Consider the following 13,739-nt stretch of genomic DNA (forward strand, 5'->3'; position numbering starts at 1 on the left):
CAGTAAGCGAAGAACACAAAGAAGCAGATCCTGGGTACGCAAGTCACAGAAGTAGTACTCCATATTGACACACGTTATAGGCAAACTGAACCTGAGCCGGTGCCCTCTGCATGATTTCAGATGCCCTTACCTCACCTTCATTTTGTCGGCAGCCTAAAGGACACACCAGAAGACAACCATGACGTGACCCCATCTTGCACTCCTCCTCTCCTTATAAATCCCAAGGTAAGCAGAAATAGCCATTTCATGGACTGGCAAACCTGCGTGGAGGTATGGGAATGACTGCTCATTACCGACAATGGCCCCTCCACCGGCTGGGTCACAGCACTTCTAATATTCAGGCTCACCAGATTTTACACCAAGTACTTCGACTCACCCCACAGTGTTTTCTATTTGTACACTGATCTGGAAACAAGAATGGAGGAGAGAGAGAACACCAGAAATATTGCACTTTATCTTCAAATTTATTAGATATTTTTAGTTCCACTTCCTAATCCTCTTACAGTACAACTGCATTAGAGGAGAGAAAAAATAGACTGTTTCAACATTTTACATTCAGTAGTTCCACCTGAATTTCCAAAAACGATCAGATAGACATTTAAAAGTACCCATATGTTTAGAAGGTTGACAAGATTTGATCCTGCGAGTCACTTTTTTTAGACCATGATTGAACAGTGCATTTGCCAACCACCCCCCCTCCCCATGTCATCACTATGCATTAAAAAAGTAAAAATCGAAGAAGGAGCAGGCAGCACTGATGTGGTGCATCACTAGGATTCCTCATCTCCCTCACTGCTGCCATGACAGCAGCCGGCCAAAGGGACCGGTGTCCAGATCTGCCACAACTAAAAGCAAAGGTGCCAAGGCGCGCTCCTGTGCAGCCGACATGCATGGCGGGGCGGTCAAGGCAGGCCACAGTCACTGTGGGTGCTTACAACAGCAGCAGCCTACTTCTTGTGCCATCAAGTTCTATTGCTTTGATAAAGTCATGGTGCAGAAAGGTGGCGTTAAAATATTTGGTGAGAAGAAAAAAAATTAAAAACTAATTTCTATATTTTTGCAGAAATGAATGAAGCTCTGCTGATCCTGGCGCAGCAAAGCCATGGCCCTCCATCTGGAATAAGTGTGGAAAGTAGTCAGCCAGTCTGCAGTATTAGTAAGTGAATATCTTGGAAACCCAGGTGCCCAGACGCAACATCCACCATTTGAGTAGAACCAAGGGTTGGTAAGCGAGTATTTCAAAAATGGTTCTCTCTCTTTCTGCCCTTCAAAATGCCCTTTTAGGAACACAAACTGTAGCCCTGAGGGAAACACTGGAAGGAAAGCCATTTCTACGGCACCAGAATGGCCCGTCAATTGTTCACCAGGTTAATAGAAAAGGTTGAAGGCTCGAGACCCTTAAAACACGCATGACATCCACGGAGCTGCCTCAAGGTTTACAAAAAGGCAACAGGCGAACAGACAAACATGATATCGTGTGCGTGTACTGGGGAGGGGAGGCGGGGGGGACGTGCGTGATGAATTAGCGAACCACACTGACCCCACCCCCCAACAATCAGACATTTAAAACTAAGGTTTTACAAACAGCTTACAAAAGTGAAATATCGCAGCAAAAAATTTTATCAAAAAGAAACAATAAAACAAATTAAAAAAAATAAAATTGGTCCAGAACAGGTCCGTTTATGAATACCTCTTTTTGATTTTTACAGCCTGACATAATTTGTTGATTAGGGGAATTGCATTTGTTTTAGTGTACAGTGTTGCCCCAGGTTTTTCCAATGAGTGCTTCGTGTCTGGATTCGTGGCAAGGTCAAGTTGAGAACTGCTGATCAGCTGTAACAAACCCCGAAAAGATCAGAAAGGACTGGTCGCTTTTATTGCCTCATTCATCATTTGCAGCACTTGTTCCCCGCACCTGTCCTTGTTTGCGAAGCTGTGTGGAGGACATAAAGCAGAAAAAGTTTACAGTTAAAGAGACACTTCAGGGGCTTTGTTCTCACCACTCACTGTATGCGTACACACACACACAGGCATGCACACACACTGTTTATTTGAATTTTAGCAGATGCTACTGAATCGGGGCAGGGGGGCTTGGGGGGTGAGAAAAAAAAAAAAAAAAGGTCAGACCCATCAGTGAGCCGCTAAAGCTCACACAATGTCAGACAGCCATCACCCTGAGCGAACAGGCCAGCAGCCTGCAAAGCCATTACTTTAAAGGAGACAGGAACTTGCCGCAGCAGTCTGCAGTGCTAAGGGATATTTTATTTTCAGAAGCCTGCAAGATGTAAGAAATCTTTCTCCCACACTTTAAATGACAAGTTCAGCCACCATACCAGCAGGAGAAAGAGCAAGGAAGAGATGCATGCCTGGACCTACAGCAATGAGAAAGCAGCAAAGGAGCCATGGAGAAGCATGCACGGGGAGGTAGAGGACTTGCAGCAAGAATACAAAGAGGAAACCGAGGCAGAATCATAAAAGGCAGGACAGGTTGAGGAAATCTAAAGAGTGACAGGATGGCCTGCGTATCGAAACGTACCCTCTAAGCAGCACAACTGAAAGCATAAAAATAGTGACGGCGACAAAACAGTGTTATCAGCAGAGAGAGCCCGACAGGTGTCACGTGGCCACTTGTGTCCTTCAGCGTTCTACAAGACAGCGAGTACAAAGGCAGCACTACCTATTTCTGCAGAAGTGTTTTCAATGGAGACACGAGCAAGTGAGTGAAAAGGCTCTTGCTGTTGCAGTACCTGGTGCTCAACATGGTGGTATCCAGCTAATACGTTTTAATATCCTGAATTTGAATTCATCTTTAAAAATAAAACTAAGCCTTTTGCAAAGTGGGTCATGCTTAACTCATTTGTCACCTGGGAGTTGCTTCACTTTCAACAGATACAAAAAGCAGGTAGACAAGTGGAAAGCTTTGTGCTAATATGGCAACAAAGTGATGGAAGATGAGACAGCACAGCAAGGAGCTTGACATGAATGAAGGGAGCGTACGAAAGCAGCCTTAACCACATACTGGGAGTAAGGAACAATCCTCCAGATGAGAACTGGACCTTCTCTGTTCAAGTGAGGCCGATACATTCTCCTGTTTGTATGGGCATCAGCAGAGCTGACATCCTCCACCAGACAGAGGTTAACAAATAAATATTCAAGGATGGCTAGACCCCAAACTAGATGGGCAGTAAACAAGACTTCTGTCACAATGGCCAAGTCTCAAGCTTTGTGATCCAGACAGTCTAGAAAATGGGTCAGTACATGTTTGAGTAGAAGCTGGAGAGGCACCAAGGTATAATAAGATGGACAGCACTCCCTATTGATTGTAAGATGCTGCTACTCAAAGTTTTACATGGTTTGGACCTCAATACTTGAGGGACTTCATTTTGTACAGTGTCTTCTACCTGCTATAATCACAAAGGGCAGCATATCTTGTAGTCCCTAGAATTAAAGACATAGCCAGCAACAAAGCATTCACTTACCATGAGCCCTATTGAGAGATTCAGGCTGAACACATTTTAGTCAGGCCTACAAATAAATCTTCAAAATTCATAATGAAATCTACATTCCTGTGGGTCTTTGGCATCTTTTCTTTTTTCGTATTGCATTACCTTTATTGAATTATTTTAAACTTGTGTAAAATATTATAGACAATTCATTTTGTTCATTAGTTATGCAGTGTTTGCCTATGGATGTTAGGTTTTTACAACTTTCCTTGCCATTGATATGTTCAGACCTTTTTATTTGGAGTTTAGGGCCCAGAAATGTATAATGCACCTTAGTATAAAATGTGCTATAGGAGTGGGTAAAAAAAAAGTTGATATGATGGATTGACTTTATGTGGGGATTGAGAGACAGGAGATCGATCATATGCTGCCCTCTGTAGGGGTCTGAAAACCTCCAAAAATGACCAGGCAGGCACAGCCACCCATTTTAGAGTCAGCTAATTTAGGCCTGGATAGCCATTCCCTTAAATAGCCAAGCTGGCATGGTGAATGGCAGCACTTCAGTTGTAGAAGCTGGTGAATGTCAAATGTTGGTAACATAATAAGCAAAGGCTTGGACCCACCTTAATGCTTTTACATACAGTGCCAAGCACTGGCCACAGGAAATTTAGGCAAACCCTGCCTGCCGAGAGCACTAACTTAGCCAGTAACAAGCTGCGCGTGCACCGATCAAAGCACCGTGCAGTCCCTACATTGACGGATTGAAGGCCAGAGGTCCACATGGACATAGTCGTCTAATTCTTTAACATGAAGCCTGAAAACCATGAGGACTGATTGAGATCATTTATTTTAAGTAGAATGTCCAATAAGGGGCTTGGTGGTCTTGTGGCCTTGAAACCCCTGCAGATTTTTTTTTTCTCCACCCCTCTGGAGTTTTTTTCTAACTTTTCTGGCCATTGAACCTTATTTTATTCTTTAATTCGTATTGCCTAATTTTTATATTTTTTCTTTTTTCATCTTGTAAAGCACTTTGAGCTGCATCATTTGTATGAAAATTTGCCACATAAATAAATGTTATTAAAAAGAAGTAATGAAAAAGGACAATTAACAGCAACTAATGGCAGCCATTCAAAGTGGCAACCTCTCATTTCTTTGACTTCATAGACTTGTGTGGATAAGAAACAAGTCAGACGCACCATAGTAAAGCTACCAAAATTGTGAAGCAGCCAGCAGTGTCAAAGAGGGTGACCATGAACACTAAACCAAAAGTCACCTGGGTCAAACACATCCACCTAATAGAAGAGGGCTTGAAGGTCTGGAGAGAAATTAATTGGGTGACCAGTGACTCAGGACAGCCAAGTGGGTTGCTCATGTTGAAACTAGATCTGGAAGAGGGTCATAAATAATAAAAATCAGCATACCAACGAGCAAGGAAAGGCAAGCAGTCATCAAACAAGGTACCACCAGGGTGTGCTGATAAAGGCCAACATGGATACCTGCCACTGAGCAGAGATGGAGGAGCTGGAATTCGAAACATTTTTGGCTGCTGTGCTGCTCAATGTATCCTATGGTGCAGTGAACCCAGAAAGTCATAAGCATGTCATCTTGACATCTGTAAGATAGCAGCCAGTCTGTGCATTAGATGTCAAGATCACAGTGCCAGCATGTGCTCAAGTGGCCAAGATGGCAGCAGAACCACAGCTCTGCCAAATAAGTGCAGCATGATGAACGTGGGATTGGAGTGTTTACAGGGGGCATGACTAAACGCACCCTTCCGGTCGTTCTCTTGAAACTGGTGGTCATTATGAACAACTCTGACACACTAGCATGAAGGACTTTCAGTCAACAGAAGTGTGTGAAGAAACGCTACTGGGGTTCCTTCATACCTACGCTTGCTTTTATAATGCTTTACTGTTACGGACCTTTTTATCTTTAGCCAAATGAGAAGATTCATTTCTTTTCAGTATTTCTGGTGTGTACTTGAGGGTGGTAGTGGCTCTTATTTGTTATATTTATGGGGCCTCTGTAAAAAGCTACATTTCATCCTTAGGACAAAGTTCTCTCTCTGTGGTGTGTTAGCAACATAATTTGTTCTAACATTCCTTCTTACTGTAATGCCCTCTTAATGAGTTATTCAGAATTGAAATGAGATCCGAGGAGAAAAACTGGAAGCAACCCACATGCATTTTAAAGCAATACAAATAAGTGAGTGTTAAAGCTGAGAGGCTCATCACCAAAGCTTTCTGTTCCAAAACACCTCCTTTTAGTTTGAACTTACATAGTCTGCCTCTGAACCTACAGAGGACTTTGCTAATCATCCGCCGCCGTTGTGCCTCGAACAGTGCCCTTCTTACGCATCTAAATGTAAAAATAGACTGTCAGGTAGGAGTAGGGATACAGGTGGGGTTGGGGGCTATGGTTAGTGTGGGCAGTAAACAAGAGCAGTTCCGGGATCAGCTCTTCAAATGTTAGTACATCCACAGCAAAAAAAAGAAAAAAAAAGAAAAAGCATTGCAGACATCAGTATGGCAAAAACAAGATGACTGCGCTGCTTTTCTTACACTTGAGGCAGACAGAGGAGACACCTAACTGTATGCCTGGGGAAGTATCCCAAAAGCAGCAGAGCGGATGAGCTGCTGAAAGCACACAGAACCAGACTGCTACTCTGTCTGCACACACATACTGCTGGTAGAAGGGAACAGCAATGCAAGACTGCTCAAAGTGATCCAACCCCTGGGCAACGCAGAGAAGTAACTGCTGTCTGTCTTTATGAAACATGAGGCAGAACTTACTCATTGGCGAGTATGATGTTGGAAAATTCAGCTTCCACTTTATAGTCATATGTCCAAGAGCTTAATTAAGCTCCAATGTCAAAGGACAGCACCATAACCGACCAAGGAGGAGTGATCGTGCCTCTCTAACGGCGGCAAAGATGAAGCTCATCTGGCAAGAAGCACTTAGTGTTTATCTGTTAAGGCTTTAGCAGAAAAGGCATCCTGGGTCTTACTTTCCTCACTTGCCTTGGTCAACATCTAATAATTCAGAAAGCTGTGACAGTTTTAATATTCAATCAATCCATTCTTAGGACACTGAAGGACTAACCACTACAATTTATTAAGAGTATAAATAATGATAAGGCATTATTTAAGTCCTAACAACAAACATTCTCCCTATTTTATGTTGAGGTGAATTTTCCAACAGCACAACTTGCTTGGGGGATTGAACTTTGTGTTACACAGTCCCAGTGCTGCTCCCCTTTCTGCACAAATCTCACCAGCTATGGCTAGAAGCTCCCAGGTGTTCAGGTACTTGTTTGTAATAAACAGTGTGGCACCAGAAATACTTGGATGGGAAAGAAGAGCAGCAGTCGCCAGCATGAGCTACACTGCAGTTCACTCCCCTGGGCATACCCCAGTTCTGATCGGTAAAGCTTAGCATTTTGGTTTAAAAAACAAAAAAACACACACTTGTTTCCCGAAGAAAACAGATTTGTATCCTCTTGTGGCACAGCAACACATTCAGCCATTTCTTTTATTTACTTGCCCAAAGGCGCGATTCTTTCATACTTGTACACAAAAATCTAAACCAGAGGCAAGTCAAATAGATTTAAGGTGACGTCGCCAGCAGGTATCTCCCAAAGCAGTCTACATCACGCCACTGACTCCAAACCAATTTGATTCTATACATTTGAAATATCTATAAGATCAAAGCAAGTCTTTCAAGATGGGAATCAAAGCTGCATAATCAAAGCAAAGTATGGAACAAGACGACAACCATATTTTAGCAATAAAAAGAGCATTTCACAAAGGCAAGCCTTCCTCTTTGAAGGACCTCCACTTAAGGATTCCCATCTGTCCGACAAAAAAACTGAGTCAAGCCCTGCAAAAATGATCATGTTCACGATCAAATCCGTGCAGTGGGATTTCAATTGAGAAGAAATTAAAAAGAAAGTGACAAACGGGACAAGAAACGAGATCTGTAATGAGAATGCCAAAGAAGAAGATTTCATAATGTGTTCTGTCTGCTATATTGGCACCCCTCTGCATTAGATCTCAGGCAGGCATACCAGTGTACATACACTAAAAACAACGAGGGAGCTGACTGGCACCTGGGGCCATCCAATAAAGCTCTAGTCAAAGTGCTAAGCTTCCCAAGTTTCTTTGGACTCGTATTTATCAAGTGAAGAAATAAGTGACAATTAGTCGGAAACAAGTAAATTGCACACCTGGGAGTAAAAACTACCACACTTGACAATTCTACACAGAAAGCAAAGTGGCTCCCCACCAACCTTAAGAAATCTTAAATACATTCATGCTTACCTCTTCAAGCTCCCTTTGCGTCTCATCCTCCATTCTCCGAATGTCCTCCATTGTCAGTTCAACCCATCTGTCAACCCAACAGAAGAGCTGGCGATGGAAGTTAGTGAAAATCCTCTTCTCTTGCTGAAAACACAGAAGACAACATGAGTGTGCATTTGCCTCTCACTCGTGGCGCAGAGCTGTACACCCACTGTCAAAGCAGTGATGCTGTAAGGAGAACATCCATTTAAAACATTGACATGAGCAACAGCAACCCATCATAACCAACACGGGGACAAAATTAAATCATAAAAACACTCAAATCACACAAAAAAAAGAGAGCGTGCTCTTCAGGACACAGCCCATAATGACTTCTTTATGGTGGGGGGGGTGATCTTTTCTTGTGTGTTTAAAAACCAAACAGCACCTGAACAGAATCAGCAATAAGGATGTGAAAACACAGAATTCTTCAAGCTGACCCTGTCTGAACGGCTGTCTCCATACAAGGACCATACTCCACTATAAAAGTTCACCTCAAGTGGAAGGCAGCGCCCCATGTCCTGTTAAATGACAGCCATTGTTACAGGTATGAGCGACATTTTATGCAAACCAACTCTTTGTTGAGTACAAGCTCAGTCACAGTGGATAATGCAGGAAAGTGCAGCCAGTTTTCAAATGTGGGTGCATTTAACTTATCCTCAGAATGACATGACTGCTTGTGCAAATTGCTACATTTCACAGAAGGTTTTTAATATTCGTCTATGGAGACAAAAAGACCACAAGGTGGTGTGCGGGACACAAAATGGCTGTTTTTGTTCTGTTTTATAATATGTTCAATTGCTCCATGTGCAGATGATTAATTATAGCTCGGGCTGAGAACTGTCATTTGTCAAACTGTTGATTTACACTTCACTGATGAGAGAAGCCGCACAAGGTGTAATTTGCAGATTTCTGACGGCTTTGGCAGAGCAGTCACATCTTACTCTCTGTGAATGGGTGCCATCATTCAACAGGACTATACAATTGTCCCCATCCGAAGAAACCTCCCATCGACTGGAGCAGTTGAACAGGCAAATTAAGGGCTGCAGATATTAAGGAATGAAACCTGGCCCAAAAAAAGAAATTAAAAATCAAACAAAAACACTAATCTTACCTTATGGATGAAGTTCTCTATTTTGTTTTGCAAGCCCCACCACTTGAATTTTACAGTCACCAGCTTATATGCACACATCCTAGGGCAGTCCTGTCTGCTGGCCAGCTCCTTCTGTGTAAAAATAAATAAATAATTCGGGCATGAGTGTCAGTAGGCTTTGCGCCCTAGGAACCAAGTTACCCAAACTATTCTATAACATTTCAGTAATTACTTAACACCCCGATGCTCTGATCTTTCTGATCATAAAATAAGTCATTACGATAGCAATTGACAAGAAGAATTCACAATTAATTGCAGAATTAGCGTACTTGCTATAATTCTCAAAATATCAAAAATTCATTTTAGCCACTTTCTCTTGCACGATTTGCCTAAAAGCACATCTTCATCGCATAACAAGCTTAAGTTTCGAGTTTCCAACCAGTTATTTTAGGTATAGACTATCCTCAAGAAACTGTGACACACAACAACACACAGCCATTATCGAGACCATTGAAAACTGGAGATCAAAATATCTGACGAATCTAAAGCCTTTGCTCCTCCCCCATAGATGGTAGGTCATGCTGGGGGAAGGTACAAAACAAAAACGGGAAAAGAAAACAGTGAGGACACTGATCTGGTCACGTGTGAAATACAATTCTCTTTAACTCAACAGCCCATTCTGACGTTTTGGAGAGATGGCACTCCTTATCCAGGTGATAAAAAAGGGCACCACTTCTACCAAGTTCAATTTCACACACTTCAAGGGTTTTCTCTCACAAGCAGGTAATTAAGAACTTACAATAGGAGCTTTCCTAGATGTCTTTGAATGACACCAATGTGCCCCGACTCCCAGAGGTGACAGTAACCTGCTAGACACAATTTAAAAATCCAAAAAGCTCCCTCCCTCGAGTTATACTGAGCCTGCAAATGTGAAGACCTTCTAATGATTCCCATTCATCTAAACTTTTAAAACAAAATCCACACCAAGGTATGAAGACAAGTTACAGTTTTATCAAGAGGAAGCTTTAAGCTTAAGAGAACTGTTCCTAATGTGGTAATCAACTACTGCTTAAACATCCTTAAGTTCATAAAGCACCATTCCGGCAACATCATCATAATCAAATGAGAACATCAAACTGGAGTGAAAAGTTGAATGGTCAGCACTCCTGACAAATTCACAGCCTGAATCTTACAAGGGCCCAATGATCAATCTTCTTGACGTTATTGCTTTCTCTGTGTGTTAACGTTTCAAAATATTAGTTTATCACAAATGATACTGGAATATAGCAAAAAGTCTCTGGTGGCCCATAAGGTGAATGGCACAAGACTATCTGCCCTGTTCTGCGGTCTTCACCGAGTGTATTAATAGACTAATCCATTAAGGCTGTAATCATTGTGTGCGGTGTGGTAATGATGGGAGTCAGTGGCGTATTAAAGATTAGGTCAGGGAAGAAACTGACCTACAAGTGTACAGTCCTCATTATTGTGGTTTGCTGCCAAACAAGGCGGAAATTAAATTTATAGGGTGTTACCAGCACAAAATGGCACCCTGGGGTGTCAAATTAAACAACCTGTGGCAGGATTTTGAAGATAATGCAGTGTTAGACCGAAAGCCTGTGCAGGCACTTCAGCCGAGGGATGTTGTAAAAGGAGGTTGTTATTTGGGTCAGGAGTATTCTGATCCTGTGCTCACTTGTTGAGCTTGTGCATAGGAATACTGTGAACACAAGAGGAATTCCCACAAGCCACGGAAGATAAACACATGGCTGCATTGATGCAGTTGAACTAATCCACTTGTAGTCTTATAGGACTTAGCATGAAACTAACTCACAAAGTGTTCTTACAGATGTTACCGCATTTGGTCAGTATGGTTTTGTACCACCACAGAAGGACATGCTGTACAGTGGTACATTCACTTAGCCCTAGATCACCATTAATGACACTCAAAGAATGGTCCTTCACTTAGGGAGCAGGCCTCTGGTTTCTCAGGTACAGAACAAAAGAGCACATCACATATCCAAGAAACGACTCAAAAGTATGTCCTGATTTAAAGAAAGAGAGGTGACAATCAAACATCCAAGTGCTGGGAACTGGAGAAGAGCATGTCTACAAGGCATTTGCACAGGAGACTTGCACCATAACTAAATGGCTTGGGTCGAGTGGCTGTCCGCCATCACTTCTGAAAACGAACAAAGAATGAGCACCCCCAACAATTATTTATTTCCTCTTGCTTTCTCTTCTGCGAAATCAAAAACAAGAGCCTTAATGAATTGTGCCAGGAGAAGGCAAAGGAAAGGAGGGCAGCGTTTCCAAGTGTACGCCTGTTAACTTATTCAGCACAGACTTCAATTGATGCTGTCAGCTCAACACTAAGCTTCCACCTTGAGGAAAAGGAGCTGCATCTTTTCTTCTACAAATAAAAACAACTGACATGACCTCTGGAGGCCTTAGAGGTACTGTCTAGAAGACGCCAAGTAAAGTTGTCTGTGTGATCTTTTCCCCTACAGCGATTGTTCTATTGAGCGGCTGCCTGTGTTTTATGGCCGCAGTGAATCCTAACAGGGCTGTGAAGCACAGATGAGAAGAGACAGTTACGGGTGAGATTTCCTCCTCCAAAGCTGCCCCCGTCTGCCTAGTGTCTGTCTGCTTTCTGGGTGGCTAGCTTTACGAGGGCTTGTTGCCAGTCAATTTAGGTTTATCCAGAGTCTTAATTTGCGACTGCTGCTGCTTTCAGACAAGATGTTTCACTTGCTCGGAAAATTAAATTCTTACAGATAAAATTTCTGGGGTATGGGGGGGGGGAGAGAGTGTCTGGCCTGGGGACACTGGGACGAACGTTAGCTGTGACAAAGGAACAAAGGGGGAGAACAATAAGTTTGCTCCTAACTCTGAAAAGGCTACTGCACAGGATGGGCTAGCAGAGCAGTGAAAAGAACACGGGCAACCTCTAAAGCTAACCGTTGGCATCTCCAGTCACAGATTAAGGCTGGGGGAATCTGTCACGTCCACTTGATGGTCCCTTTCTCAAACCATCAGGGAAAACAAATCATCCTCAGATTTTCTTGTTGAGCACAAGTACCAATGAATATTGAGAGTGTTAGGCAATTAGCAGTAAAAGCGACTGACTTGTCAGAGGATTTCACAATTAAAAACTAGCTGCATAAAAATAATCAAAATATCTTAAGGGTGCAGATACTGAAGCTACATGGGAATGTTAATCATGGCCTATGAAAACGCCATTTTAGTGACTACCTCAGCTATGGTCATACAAGTTTTTAAATACTTGTGGGGAAATCCTCGTCAGCCAAACAATGAACAGATGGCAACAAACCCATTAGGTTCAGAAGTACCCCGTGAGCACCACCAAACTCTGCTAAACAATCAAGAGTTCATAATTAAACGGCACAGCATTTTAGGTGGCACCAAGGAAGTCACCTTTGAGAAAAACAAAACAGTCATACTGAACCTTATAGGTGCCCTGGAAGACATGCAGGTGGGGGGTGGGGCAGGGGTTAACACAAAAAAAAAAAAAAACCAAAAAAACTATATATACTGTACTTGTACCAAAACCATGAACATTCTGTGTTTAAAGACCACTGCCCCGGCTCTCAGAAAAAGCCATGTTACTCCAGTATAGCAGCTCATGGGGACTCAATTCAGGTACTAACATTTACAACAGGTCATAGTCCATAAGAGCGCCTAACTCTTCTGAATGGCTGTCACCCACAGACATGCTCTTTAAGTGAATGCGATTGTCTAATCCAAGGTGAACTGTAAAAACTGATCACTTGGGCAAACTGTCCGAAACATGACTGAAAACTTTTAGTTTAATCACAAGGTAATGTAGCTTCATCTTATTCCTGAATGTCTACTGGGGTATCCACCTGAAGGCGGCTACAAATGACACTGTCAAAGACAAATGGGCAGGCATCACATTCCATACGCTTCTCTTCCTTCAAACAAAACCATTAGAGGAGGCTCCAACCATAAACACAGTGCAAAACAAAGAAAAATATTCACCCCCTTACATTTTATTGTTATGCATTACTGAATCATAGTGGATTTCAATTTCTTTTTATTTTAAATATTGAGCAGCAGCAAAATACCCCTTAATGAGAAAGTAAAAACAGATCTCTGCAAAGTGGTCTAAAGTAATGACAAATATAACACACAACGTCACCGATTGCACCTCCTTCATGGCAGCCATGACAGCCTTGACTCTGTGCTCAGGTCTCCCTCTCCATCAACTCTACTGTTTCTGCCCATTCTTTTTGGGCACCGTCAGGTGTCATGGTGGTCCCGAGTGAACAAGAGCCACAAATTCTCTACTGGATTGAGATCTGGACTCTGACTCGGCCTCTCCAGAACACATCGCTTTGTTCATCTGAAGCCATTGCAGTGGGCTCTGTGTCTTCTCCCAAGGTGCAGGTTTCTTACTGCGTGCAGCAGATTTCCCCCTCACAGAACTTTAACAGCTTGCTGTAAAGAAGCAACCCCACAACAACCCCAGAATGCTGTCTGTCACTGCCAAGCTTCATAGTATGGGATAGTGCATTTTTGATAACGTGCAGTGTAGCATGATGGTCCAAAGGCTCAATTTTGATCTCGCGGACCTTCCAGTCATGTTGTCCTCTGCATTTTTTTTTCTATTTGCCACTCTGTGACTGGTGAAGCGCTCGGAGACAGCCTCTCCAAAGTCAAGCATTACAATTATCCAAAGTTCTTAGATCTCTTGTTGGTCTGCCTCACTTGTCTCATCCAGTGTTTGTGGATGGCCTACTCTAGCAGATTTACAGCACTGTCATACTCTTTCCATTTCTTCATGACTGATTAAAGCGGCTGATTCAATGACTAGTCCATTTTCTC

At 42.7% G+C, this 13,739-nt stretch overlaps 1 protein-coding gene across 1 annotated transcript in view; it reads right to left on the reverse strand.

Moving 5' to 3' along the window:
• Window positions 1–445: 445 nt before the first annotated feature.
• pitpnb (phosphatidylinositol transfer protein, beta) overlaps window positions 446–13,739 on the reverse strand; it is a 95,213-nt gene continuing 81,919 nt past the window's right edge. The window contains exons 9-12 of the mRNA XM_028825177.2: window positions 8,895–9,005; window positions 7,763–7,885; window positions 5,722–5,801; window positions 446–1,933 (exon numbers count right to left, since the gene is read on the reverse strand). Of these exons, the coding sequence (XP_028681010.1) occupies window positions 5,754–5,801; window positions 7,763–7,885; window positions 8,895–9,005 (282 nt within the window). The 3' untranslated portion in view covers window positions 446–1,933; window positions 5,722–5,753. The remainder of the gene's footprint in view (window positions 1,934–5,721; window positions 5,802–7,762; window positions 7,886–8,894; window positions 9,006–13,739) is intronic.

The sequence above is a fragment of the Erpetoichthys calabaricus genome, chromosome 18 (genome assembly GCF_900747795.2).
Source record: "Erpetoichthys calabaricus chromosome 18, fErpCal1.3, whole genome shotgun sequence".
In the NCBI taxonomy this organism is placed as follows: Eukaryota; Metazoa; Chordata; class Cladistia; order Polypteriformes; family Polypteridae; genus Erpetoichthys; species Erpetoichthys calabaricus.